The sequence below is a fragment of the Helobdella robusta genome (assembly GCF_000326865.2).
Source record: "Helobdella robusta unplaced genomic scaffold HELROscaffold_32, whole genome shotgun sequence".
Lineage (NCBI taxonomy): Eukaryota > Metazoa > Annelida > Clitellata > Rhynchobdellida > Glossiphoniidae > Helobdella > Helobdella robusta.
In genome coordinates this window covers 500,121-513,724 of record NW_008704589.1, presented here as the reverse complement: position 1 = coordinate 513,724, position 13,604 = coordinate 500,121, and the positions used below count along the sequence as shown (strand labels likewise).

At 31.8% G+C, this 13,604-nt stretch overlaps 1 protein-coding gene across 1 annotated transcript; it reads right to left on the bottom strand.

Moving 5' to 3' along the window:
- Positions 1–7,330: 7,330 nt before the first annotated feature.
- Positions 7,331–12,969, bottom strand: HELRODRAFT_100728 (hypothetical protein). The gene is made up of 19 exons (XM_009022501.1): positions 12,875–12,969; positions 12,613–12,676; positions 12,356–12,491; positions 12,134–12,267; positions 11,734–11,834; positions 11,466–11,586; positions 11,221–11,305; positions 10,953–11,064; positions 10,686–10,764; positions 10,193–10,315; positions 9,658–9,780; positions 9,221–9,298; positions 8,884–9,072; positions 8,488–8,648; positions 8,327–8,425; positions 8,127–8,199; positions 7,912–8,006; positions 7,755–7,825; positions 7,331–7,662 (listed from the first exon to the last, which is right to left on the bottom strand). Exons 1-19 carry the CDS (start codon positions 12,940–12,942, stop codon positions 7,613–7,615), a joined length of 1,962 nt encoding a protein of 653 aa, XP_009020749.1. The 5' UTR covers positions 12,943–12,969; the 3' UTR covers positions 7,331–7,612.
- Between the last annotated feature and the right edge of the window lie 635 nt (positions 12,970–13,604).

The following is a 13,604-nucleotide window of genomic DNA, read 5'->3' as shown; positions in this document are numbered from 1 at the left end:
ATGTAAAATAAATGAGTTGAGTTATCATTACAGGTAAGCTAGGGCCCTGAGAGTAATTTAATTGTAGGTAGGTGACTGACTACTATTCTTGCGACTTTTTAATATTTTTTTTGTGGTGTGTTTGTTTTCGCTTCTTAGCACCACACAACACCAACAAAACAAACTACAATTTTTTTGTCGTCGCCTTAAATTTTACCATTTTTGAACAATCTTTTTAATAATGTCTATTTATTTGTAAAATGTTGACTGGTTTCTAGTTTCTTATTTAGGTTATATAATTTTTGGAAATTTCCTGATTTACTTTGTATATATGCATGCATGAATAATTTCTGTTTGGTATGTTGATTTAGTCATTATGATATGCTGTGAACTGTCCTTACTAAATATTCATGTTTCGTGATAATTATTTTTTATCGATCGATATTTTGTTATATTTGTTTGTTTAAAATCTGAACTTTTTAAAAAATTGACATTTAACAAATTTTAATTTCGTCACTTTTCATCTTTTGATGATGTCAAATAAAATCAACTGTTGTGTTTTTCTTTTCTTACTAAAATCTCGAATACAAACATGTACACATAAAGAGACACAGACACACATACATACAAACATACATACACGCATACATACATACATACTGCCATCATATATACGCAGTACAATAAACATTCATGTCATTTCTGTCGATGTATTTTAAGTATGTTATACTGTTAATCTTGTTAACTATGATGACGATCATCATCATCATCATCACAACCATCATCAACGAACAACAATAACAACAATATAATAATAATTACAACAACAACTGAGTTGTTCTCATTATGCATTTCAAAAGCTTGCATTCTTCTTTTAATACAAGCGTTATATATATGTGTGTGTGTGTGTGTGTGTGTGTGTGTGTGTGTGTGTGTGTGCGTGTATTGTATATTTTTATCTATTTATTGAAACGTTATTTTTTACGCATACCCCTTGTCTCATTCTCTCTCCCTCTTTCTTACTTTATATATATATATATATATATATATATATATATATATATATACATATATGACTGGCTGGCTGACCGACCGACCGACTGACTGATTGTTTGATTGATTTATCTCATAGTACAGTATACATGAGAAAAAATCCGATTAAGCCAACCTACGGCTTCAGTAAGCCACTGTTTTTCACCTGACAAAAGCAATTTCTATATTTATATTGACAAAAATAATTGTGATATGAATATATTGATTTATTTAAAGCATTATATGTACAATAAAGTGCTATCGTAAGAGTTCTATGAAACCCTGTAAGCCACTGCTGTAAGCCAACGTATGATTTCAGCAGCCAGTTTCTTATGAGCACCAGCAGAGTGTAAAATATTCATTGAATATAATGAAGATAGTTGTTTAAATGACAAGTTTGATTTATTTAGGCCGTTTATTTCATAAGCAAACCAATTTTTAACATGATCGAATAGTGTAAAAAAAAGGGTGACTATAGTTCAATCCTACTAAGCCAACCTTCGGCTTCAGTAAGCCACCGGATTTCACCGGACCAAAAGCAATTTTTATATTCAAATTAACAAAAATAATTTAAAAATACATAATTCTATTAATCATTATTAAAATTAAATAGAATGTTTTAAGCATATTAAATCAAGTAAATATCTCATTTAGCTTGCTCGTTAAAATCCATGCAATTTCGTAAGCCTACAATCCAAGCACGACAAATAGCCCGACCGATAGATCGAATTGATCGATTAGTCCTATTATTCTAGTTATGTGGTTTGGAGCAAGGGGAGACATTACTGAAAATAATTAAAAGTTGAAAAAATTGAGGTTCTTTGCATATCTCTGCTTCAACCCATAAGAAGGTGTTGTATGCTGGTAAATAGGCCTCCCCTTGCTTTGTACCCGTTGAGAAATGTTATAGTTCAATTTCTAAAACTAAATAGATCTACCCGCCGGTTATGAAGTAAAAATTTAAAAAAAATAAGCGGTTTTTTGAAGAATTTTAATTTTTAAATGTTAATGACTTTAAAATTGAAAAACATGAATGAAAAACGTTTAACGTAGAAAAGAATAATTCATACAACATAATGTTATAGTTCAATTTCTAAAACTAAATAAATCTATCCGCCGATTATGAAGTAAAAATCATGGAATTATATAACTGGAAGCGCCCTACCAGCGTTTTAACATTGAAAATTTTTTTAAACGGCAAGTTACCTCTGGAAGCAAGTTTCTAAAAATTAATAATTTGTTTTAAAAGTGAAACTATCTTTTTAACAGATACGTTTAAAATTTTGTTACACATTTTGTAATGTATCATATTTTTATAACTTTATAGAAGTTTTGTGGTTTTTCTAGTAAAAATTGGTTTAAAATTTTTATTTTTAACTTTTATAAGCTTTTATTATTTAGTTTAACTTTTAGTTGTACCGTGGGAGGAACTTATGAGTCTCTTTAAACTGTTGACTATAAATAAATATTGCTGGAAAAACCACTTTGCCGTCTCCGAGATTACCCAGAACTTCAGTTGTTTCACAGCCACTCGAGTCAGAGGAACAATCATCGTTTTGATTTTGTTCATTTGTTTTTTTGGTTAGAAATTTATCCATTTATTTTTTTAAATTTAATTATTTGTACATGTACTATAATTTTTATAAGGTCTTTAAAATTTAAACTTGAAATACTTGAAATGCTAAAATGTCAACAAGCAGACGTGAAATTTTCGGTGGTGTGATTAAAAGTAAACATAATTTAAAACGAATTTCATATGTTGCAACAATTTTAGTGCTATTTAGCGATTAAAACAAACAAAATTAACCAGATTTATAGTAAGAAAATTTTGTCATTATTAGTTTCCTGCGGCCATCTATTCTAGCGATCGAAATTGAATGAAATTAAAAAAAAGACAAAAATATAAATTTGTTTTTGTAGTTTTTGTATGTTTTTAATTTAAAAAGCGTAATTTTAGACTCTGCTTGCGGACCACCAAGCAGGTGGCCGCGGACCACCAGTGGTCCGCGGACCACAGGTTGAGAACCACTGCAATAGATGACAGCGCAGCCGAGAATTGAACTCGGTTGTTTCTTTCATAGCATTAGGCACTGGCGTACCGAGGGGGGCGGATCACCCCGGACCTCCGATTTGGAGGGGGTCTCCAAAATGCCAATTACGAAAATTTTTAAATAATTTATTTATTTAGTAAGTGTATAGACGTGGTTTTATGTCTTGATTTTTTAATATATTCATTTATAAATAATCTGTAGTAATGCATATACTTAGTTAGAATAAACGCTTTTTTAAAATCCTGACCGAATTGGTAATCCACGTCTATTTTTAGTCTGACATTGACATCATTATACTTGAATGTAATTGGTTGAAATAGTTTTTGGACGAGTCGGCTTTTTCAAACTTTTTTTGTTGTCTGTTCCGTTTGATTTATTAGAGTGAGTTTTAAATTTTATTTATATATTTATCAATCTCTTCTTTAATAAGTTTAAATATAACTACTATCTTTCAGGTAAGAAAAACAGAAAGTATACTTTCACCCACCGGTACTGACTCACTAGTTTAAATCTAAGGTACAAAAAGTGTTGATAGGTAAAGACGGATATCTGTTCTCCTCGGTTTACGGGACTGATGTTACACCATTTTTTTTCACTTTTAATTTTTTAAATTATATTTTAAGCCCTGAAGTTAAAATAAATTATTAGAATTAAAACACTATCAACTTTTAGATAGATACGTGATCATGAAGGGACATCATCCAAGTGGAGCACAAAAACGAAAAATTTTGAAAAGTAGAAGGGAAGAAACCGAAGCTCTGTCTGGATCAATGCTTAAATTTGTTAACCAAGTTGCCAAACCAGAATCCATTATTGCTAGTTCATCAAGTCAGCAGACTGATTTAGATACAACCATAGAATCTGACCAAGGAAAAACAACCACCGAAACTGAAACGTCAAACCAACAATGCGAGGATGAAATCAATTTTTCTAGTAAAAATGATATTTTTTTAAATGGTGATGTGGGAAATTGGACAATTCCGTTATCAGATAACATCAGAATCAGTATAGTAAAACTAAAGAGGGAATATTTCCAGAACAAAAATGGTCCATTTAGAGTGGTTCAAAGAGTAGGGAAGCAAACAAAGGGTCAAATTCGACAGTTGACAAAGCATTGGTTCTACAAGCAGCTTCCAAATGGTGAAAAAGTTCTCAGAAAGTGGATGGTTTATTCTTCTTCCAAAAAATGTTTACTTTGCTTTTGTTGTCGACTTTTTGCTGCTTGTGATAAAAAAAGTAATAATTTTTCAAAATTTGTTACAGGGTTTAATAATTGGTGGAAACTAAACCCTAAGATTTCACATCACGAAAATTCTGAAATTCATGAAAAATGGAAAACATTAGAACTAAGTTTGAATCTTAATAAAACCATTGATGCCGTTCATCAAGAAAATCGAGAACTGGAAACTAAAAAATGGAATGACATTTTACACCGCTTATTGGATGTCACCATGTTTCTAGCAAAACAAAATTTACCTTTTCGAGGCCACAGAGAAGATGACTTTTCTAACAAAGGCAATTTCTTAGAGTTAGTTGAATTAATTTCACACTACGACCCTGTCTTAAAAGAACATTTAGTGAGGGTCCAACATAGCAAGGCAGGAAACACAATTTCATATCTTTCCCCTAAAATTCAGAATGAATTTATATCTATATTGGGAGATACTGTGAAACAGAAAATTATTGATGATGTAAAGCAAGCAAAGTATTACGGGATAATGTTTGATTAAACACCTGATATATCTCACCAAGACCAATTAAGTGAGATTATTAGATATGTTCATATAAAAAACAAAAATGTAAGGTAAGAGAATCATTTTTAGGATTTTTTCCTCTTGCCAGAAAGAAGGCTATTGATATCACACAAAGAATTGTAAATATTATTGATGAAGAGGGTTTGGACATAAACCTATGTCGAAGCCAAGGTTATGACAATGCTTCGGTAATGTCAGGTGTTCATTCTGGGGTACAAGTCAGGATCCATCAAATAAATCAGAAAATTTTATTTGTACCTTGTTCTAATCATTCACTTAACTTGAGCGGGGTTCACGCATTTGGAAGCAATCCAACTTGTGTAACGTTTTTTGGAACAATTGAAAGCATTTACAACTTCTTTTCTTCAACTCATAGATGGGATATATTGTCAGAAAAAGTGATCACTGCCAAAAGGCTAGCAGGAACCAGGTGGAGTGAGCAATATTAGGCGGTGAAACCTGTAATGAATCATTTCAGCAAGTTGGTACAGGCTTTAGAAAAATTATGTGATCCATCAGAAAATGTAGATACGAGAGGTTCAGCTCAAATTTTAATGAAAAATATTCAAGATTTCAAATTTCTTGCTTATCTTCATTTCTGGAGCAGTACTCTTGAGGAAGTCAATCATACTCAAAAATACTTGCAAACAGAAGGAATTGGTTTAGATAAAACCATTGAAAAATTAGATACCTTAAAACTTTTTCTGCATGAGAGTCGCGATGAATTGGTTGAAAATGCATTGATATTTTCTACAAAAATTTGTGAAGAAATTGGAATTGCTACAGAAAAATTGGGTCGAAAAAGTCAAAGAAAGCTTATGCCTGGAGAAGAAAGTAAAGATGAAGCTTTAACGTTGAAACAGGAATTGAGACGATCAATGTTTCAGTCACTTGATAATTTTTATCAAGATCTTAGAAAAAGGATAGAATCAATGCAAAATGTATATGTAAAATTTGCAGCCATTCAATCATCACATCTTATTGGAATGGAGATAGAAGAACTTTCAAAGCTGATACCAAATCTGTCTGAAACGTTTGATGAACTAGAAGAAAACGAAATGATACCCGAAATTAAACGATTAAGACGTCATCTTCAAGCAGGGAAAATTGAGAAAGATGATGTTAAAAAATGGTATGCACTGAAAATGTTAACCTATATAATAGAAATTGATTTACACGAAAAAGTTCCAAACTTATATTTAGCTTTAAAGATTTTTTTGACGATGTGCGTTTCAATTTCTTCTTGCGAAAGAAGCTTTTCAAAATTGAAGCTGATTAAAAGTTATCTTCGTTCGACAATGAGTCAAGCAAGACTTAATGGCTTAGCAATCCTATCAATTGAAAACACAGTGGCGAGAAATATTAACTTTGATGAAACAATACAAATATTTTCTGATGCAAAATCTCGTAAAAAACAGTTTTAATATAGTTTTCGATTAGCTGAATCAAAATTTTGTGGCATATGTGTACTGACATGTGTAAATGTTTTGTATCTATGTATATTGCATTTTTGTAAAACATAAAATATAAAAACATTTTTCATTTATTTTCTGCATCATCAGCCAATTAAAAAATGAAAAAAAGAATAAGTGCCTTATCCTTTTCTGGACATCGGCGACCATCAATTTCCACAAAATATGGACTGTGGTTAGTTTTTGTCGATGAATTTCTTGGCAGAGGTATAGACATATTTTTGCCATTTTTTTTTGCCATTGCATCAAATAAGCGACCATATGATGGTCTTTGGGATGAACAGCATGGTATGCTTTCGAACTCGATGACACTGACTTCAACGACCAAGCAGATAATCATTACATCCACCATATAATATCTATGTATATGTAATACATATTATTTATTTATGAAAGGCATCACAAATATTTCCGCCCCGGGTCTCAAAGGCCCTAGGAACGCCACTGGCATTAGGAACGAAGATTGACCAAATTTTAGGCCCAGTTACTGTGAGGCCAGTGGGACAAAGTTTCAAATGAGTAAATGGAGTAGATGTCAGTGACCTGTAAAAGCAGATTTGACAACGACACCAGGGATCAAAAAGATACTGTAAAACGGAGGAGGAAGGTTAAGAGACTTGGAGAAAATAATTGTAAAAATTGCATCGAAACATGAAATAAGTTAACAAAGCGATGTAAAGAAGTTTTCTAGTTAAAGTTGATAAAATGGAGTTGAGTTCATATAGACGGCACTATAGACAGTATTGTTGGTAGCACTAGGAACAGGACTTGATCTCAGAATTAATTTGTCCTTGGGTTAAAACATGACCTCAGCCCATGGATATATATATATGTATATATATATATATCTATATATATATATTTTTTATATCCATGCTTCAGCCCCGACACGTTAATTATTTTACTGAAGTGGTTTCTCCATCAACCCTTCAGCCACCTTCAACACATATATATATCATACTTTTGTAAAATTCCAATAGATTTTATAAAAAAATTTATCACAGTGCCTTTTTTGATATTGATAATAAATTCTAAAAATAAATTAACATCGCAACAAAATTGGTGGTATATTAAAGAACGTTTAAACGACAGCACAGTTTTAAAAGGGTCAAGTCTTACCCTTTGTTTAGCAGTGATCTAAAATTCACAACGTCCTAATAGAAATGACAAAAACTCGTGAAGAGCGTTCCTACATTAAAACAACTAAAAGTTGATATAATATAAGTCGTAAAAATATTGCAGTTTTCATTTATTTATTAATATATTCATATGTTTAAATTATTACAAGAAATGTATGTAAAAGGAATTAAGCTGATTCACACCATTAGCTGAAGAAATATGTTGAATCCAAAATTTGTTTTATGTCAAAAGATCCTGTGAAATAAAAAAATGAAAAAAACTTGAAATATTTTTATTCAACTTAATGATATGTTAAAAACATGCTAGAGTAAGAAAACAAAACTAACCTTTCTTTGGAATTCTCCTAAAAAGTTCGTTAACTTTCAACTTCGCTTCTAACAAAGAATCTTTTTGTAACCTTAAAAAATTTATGATTAAAAACCACCGATCCCATCATTTCGTTTTTATAAAAATGAAATAAAAGGTTTCTTATGTGACACTAACTCGTCATCAGAGTATCCAAATCGGTTGATGAAGTGTTCCGACAGGTTTTCAAGGATGGGATCACTGTGCAGAGCAACGAACTGCTCTCTACATATCTACAGTTGAAGTGAATTTCACCATTCTATATATTTTACTGTTGGTTTAACTTATTTTATTGAATGAAATCCAACGTAATTTTCGATACATAAATTTAAAATATGCAAAATTGGAGGCACCTTGTTCATCTCGGCGACCTGGCATGCGTGCGTCCAGAAGCAGTCATGTACTGAGGCGTAGAGAACACCAGCTCTGATTAAATGTGCAGCAATTTTCATTTTATTTCGTAAAAATTACAACCGACATAAAATAAGTTTAAGCGAATGTTGGTTTTTAATTAATGTATTAAAAGCATTTGTTGAATTCTTGAAACGCTCACTTGAAACAGTGGATGGCCGTGAGGAACATGTGAGTTGAATCAAGTGAGTGAATGAAATTAGGCGCAAACGCATTCTTCTGCTTCATGGAGTTCGGTTTTCTAACAAATTGTTTTTAATTTAAAGAACATTATTTAAATCATAAAAAAAAAGAAATACCAACTCGTAATTGATATATGGTGCAATGGCGTTAGTTGATGTCGCCTGCTTGATTCTGATCGGCTTGCTGTAAGGCTGAATGACAGGCCAGCCAATAGGAGTGATCCACGAAACTTTGTCCATTCTAATAGATGTGATTAAATCAGAACATATTCCAAACCATTCCTGTTTGAAGTTTTCAAATTGATTCAATTCATTCGAAAGTAAAAAATTTAATACAAAGGATCAATAAACTATTATCAATTACACATAAAATAAAGGCTATCCAGCTAATGAAGATAAAACTTCGAATCAATAATTGTTTATGTAACTTACCCAAAAATTAATATCTTAAGTTCTATTAAGCTGCCCTAAAAATAAAAACGAACAAAAAATAATTAAAAAGAAACAAATTGCCAACCTGAATCTCCTCTGATGAGTGGAATAATTTTTTGAGACTTTGGAAGGTCTGGTCAGTGAGGTAGCCCCTGGCAGCAAACTTCAATTCAGATGGAAACTCCTCAATATCTTTCAGCTGTCCTCCTATCTGCTTGCGTGCTCCGTATTTGGTCACACCGTACACCGTTGTCATTATTGACTGCTTCACAATCTGGCTCAAAATATGGTGGCTTTATTAATAAATTAAAACTCTGATATAAACTTCTGCACAATGATGCAAGCAATAAACAAATTAATATTAAAAACAGCAACAAATTTGAAAAATTGTCTCAAAATGATGGCGAAAAAATTTAAACAACCTGTCTTCGAACGAATCCATCCAAGGAAGAAGCAATCTCAACACCCTTTGAAGCATCAGCTCTGCGGTTCTGTTCAATCTATTTTCAGCATTAAATCATTTTTTACTATCACATTCAAAAAATTTCTAACATAAGATTTTCTGTAAACATACATACGGCAAGTAATTAATTATAGCACATCATTCAAATGGAAGAAATTTCTTTTCTACTATTTAATAAAGTAACAGAGCGCCAGCATTAACTCATGCCAGGGTTAGTTAGGGTCTTTTGGACAAGCTGTGCGAAACTTGCATAAAAACAAACTAAAGGGCTTCTAATAGATTATTTAAATGACAAACAAAATCATTAAGGTGACGTCATCGTCATAGAACAGTAATCATACTTATCACATTCAGAATAAATGTGTAAACAACAAAATAAAATAAAACAAGACTGACCAACTCAACGATATCCGAGTAGACATCTTGCGGTGCAGATGAGGGGACCAGACTGACAGACCTGGCACCGGCCTCATCTCTTCCTAGTGCTGCATAGTGCTGCAAACCATTGCATGATCCGTCCTGCAGAATGTTTGCGTGTGCAACTGTGCATGCAAATGTTTAAGCATATTGGAAGGGAACGTGTGTATCAATAAATATACGTACGTACACCACATGTGATTGCGTAGGAACGTCAATGTTATATTCGCCGTATTCGACCACATCACCATGTTGTTGAGATTATTTGATAATGATATAGTGCTCGTGATGATAGCAATAAAAAATGATATACCATAGGGTCATATTGATAGCAATTAGAGATGAGATACCATACTGAAATGGTCATAACAATTTCACAAAATAGTTCAATAAAACCAAATTTATCGAAAAAAAACATATATCAATCGATCCCAACAGCATTTATATTCAGAGAGAATTTTATTTAAAAACGAGAACGAAACAGATTAAAAAAAGTCATCTGATCTGATCTGACTTGATGGACGGGCAGACAGCTGATGTATTCCTCATGGTTGGCCGACCTGATGGCCTTCATAATTTCTTTACAACATGCCAGGGTCTGCCAGGGTTTGTCTGCTGTCTGCCACCACTTACTCCCCTGATAACGTTTGAACATTATATATTAATTCGACTGATATATACAGAATTGACATAGGTAATTTGGAAAATAACCAATGTCAAAACAAATTAATTATTAATTATAGATTTAAAGTGGGCTATCTCATTATCTCATCTAAAAATTAGATCAGAGATAACGCAATGAAAATATCTAATGCTTGTTTAACATTTCCAACACCATTCTCAGCATATTTGATAACAACATTCAGAATGAAATTCAACAATAACGACAGTCTGAAAATGAACATAAATGGAACAACTTAATTATCGTTATTAGCAGTCAGGACTTTACAATGCTATCGCATACAGCAATCATACCACGCACTAAAAATAATTCAAAAACTCCATACTTCAAAAGGCATATCGGCAGATTCCTCCACAAGGTGCATCACACTGTTTGCGTATGCCAGTCTATCGGAATTTGACTTCCTTATTAACGACAAAAAAAACTTCGTGTGAATGTAATTAAATTTATCCAATCAATGATCAGGCTAAAATTCATTAACTCATCTTAAATAGTTTTGTATTTATATAGCAATTTGGCTTAGCGTATTGACTTAACACAAGATTTCTGCATATGATAATAAACTGCTTTGAGATATGTGAATGGCTGAGACCTTTTGAGAAATCCAGTGAGATTAACAAGATGAATTTTAAGCCAGTCCAGTCCATTTGCACCCAATGGCTGACCAATGCCAAATGTGAGCAGACTTCGAGCGAGATCATTTCCTGACACAACGAAACACATTTAAATTAGTTTGTAAAAATGTTCCATTTAATAGAAAAAATTTAGTTAAAGCCGATATTCAACAATTGAAGTAAAAAACTTTTTAAACAGTTTAACCACTCATCAATCATGCAGCCAATTAGAGGCAACCAGCTAACCAAGATGGTTGAAATGTGGAGGTGAGGGGTAGGTGCGACCTCTGAAGTCTACATTGTGAGGGAACCAGATTGTTTCATCACGAAACTGCCCAATTAAAAATGTATTTCGAAATAAAAACCCCAAATAAATTCAACCATTAGCAGCTAAATAACCAGAACAAAATTAACTATGAAGTATTTATAGATCAAAATTGTAAAACAACAATGTAATAATATCTTAGAATGCCAAAACAAAAACGACAGACCTTGTTAGCAATGGAGAGTCTGTAAAGTTCCGTGCACCACAAACTGTACATCTCCTTGCTCTCCTTGGCCAACAATTTGTTGTGACGTACCGCATTCAACTTCTCCTCTGCAGACATACCACTGCAAATGTTTCGTTCGTCAGTTGCAGATTTTGTAGCAAGCCAAAAAATTTAGAAACATTTTTATAGTTGGAATAATTTACAAAAATTATTGCCACGGAATTAAAACTTGACACGAAATTAAAACACGAAAAAATAATCTTCCTACTCCTTAATTTTAATGACGCGTTGATTTTTGTTGTGTCGCTCAGGTACATCAAGCTTCATGTTGCCACCGTTATTGAAAACCGTGATGACCAAATCTAATATCTTCAAGTGCGAGTAAATAAAAATTATTGTTTAACTGTTTCATAAGCTTTTGGCAAAAAATATAGAACAGTTTAGGATGTTTAAATTGACGTTCACCAAATATATGTCAGTGCAATCAAACCTTAACAGACAACTGCTGAATTAATAAATATGGAAAAAATTTTTTTAAGATAACATAAAATTAAGTGATAACAAAATCAAGAATAAAGCATCTTTAAAAACTTTTTGGAATAAATAATTTTTTGTAAGTAATTTTTAAAAACAAATAATTTTTAGATGATGAAGATGATGAAGATCACCTCTTTATTAATCTTCCATGGACAGGCACTGACCACGTTGAGGCCATCATAAATAGGGTATACAGAAGAGGGAGGAAGTCTCTTGATCCAATCCAACTGACCATGAGCAGATGATGGATTACGTATCAAGTCAACTGATTTAATTATCATTTGTTCTATTTTTATTATTAATAAAAATATTTAAACGAAATTTTATAAATGATAAAAAACTGGCTGACTAACTTGAATTAAGCAAATGACCTCCGTGATTGTGATTGGTCCAAGGAACTGGAGGAAGAACCAATGGCAGTTCCCATGACTCAAAAGTCAACTGTGATAGGTGGGCATCCTCATAAAGTCTAACAAGGAAGGGGTGGGGCTTAAAACATAAACATCAATAGAAATTTAAGAAAAAAATTTATATTGCACCTGCAAAATATTAAAACACTGGCAGTAAATGCAGGTGAAATTAAGATGAAGAATTGAAACTTCATACTAACCACGATCTCTTCAGATGGATTGTTATTTCTAACTCTATGAACTGTGTAGAAGGCCGGTGTGTTGCTGTGATTATTTTTGAAAATGTTTCAATAGTTTGTTACAGTAACTCAATAATTAATGCTACTTCTATTTGCTTATTGAAAAAAAATTAATATTAACATGTATTAAAAAATGAATTTAAAGCAAATTAGTAACCTAGATCGAATTTCTGAATCTTTATTTACATCACTAGATTTTGCAGTTGGAGAAGATGACGCTGACGTTGATGAAGATGTTGATGATGACGTTGATGATGACGAATGTTTTTTCTTAATTTTAACTTCGGACATTATAATATTATAGAGGAACTTTCCAAGCTATGGAGAAATAAAAAAATCATTTAATGTAATGCAATGTAACAAAGAAAGCAAAAAAATGAAAAATAATCGATTGATAACTTGAATTTTTCAATGTTAACAGTAATATCATTTTTTAATGTTAAATAACTTGTAGTGAAAATACGAAAAAACAAGCAAGAACATTTAATTTTTAAGCATTTCAAATATTAAATAAATTATATAATGCTGACTTCTTTTTTCCTTGCTAAAGACCATGGCTGAATTTCAACCTGAGCAACATTCATTACAATATTTAAGTCGAAAAAATTTTATTTAATTTAGGAAAACACCATCATAAAGTTCAGAATCATACTAATTACACATAACCTACATCATCATCTTCATCGTCATCATCACGGCAAAAATCTTTGTCATCATTTATATTTTTTCATTCTGTGATGATGATGCTCGATGCGATTATCATAATGTAATCATCAATTATCATTTATTTATTCACAACTTATTTATTTTTATGAATAATCATAACGAACATAATCATTTTCATCATCACCATCATCCTTACGAAGAAATAATAATGATTGTTAATATGTTAATATCATGATCAATATCAGTACACTAATAAAAAGTATTGAATTCGTAGCCATTATCATCCT

Coding starts and splice junctions, on each gene's coding strand:
- HELRODRAFT_100728 (XM_009022501.1), bottom strand. CDS start 12,942: ATGTCCGAAGTTAAAATTAAGAAAAAACATTCGTCATCATCAACGTCA. Junction 12,268..12,355: donor AGGTCATTTGCTTAATTCAA/GTTAGTCAGCCA, acceptor TAATTAAATCAG/TTGACTTGATACGTAATCCA. Junction 8,200..8,326: donor ACGGCCATCCACTGTTTCAA/GTGAGCGTTTCA, acceptor ACATTTAATCAG/AGCTGGTGTTCTCTACGCCT.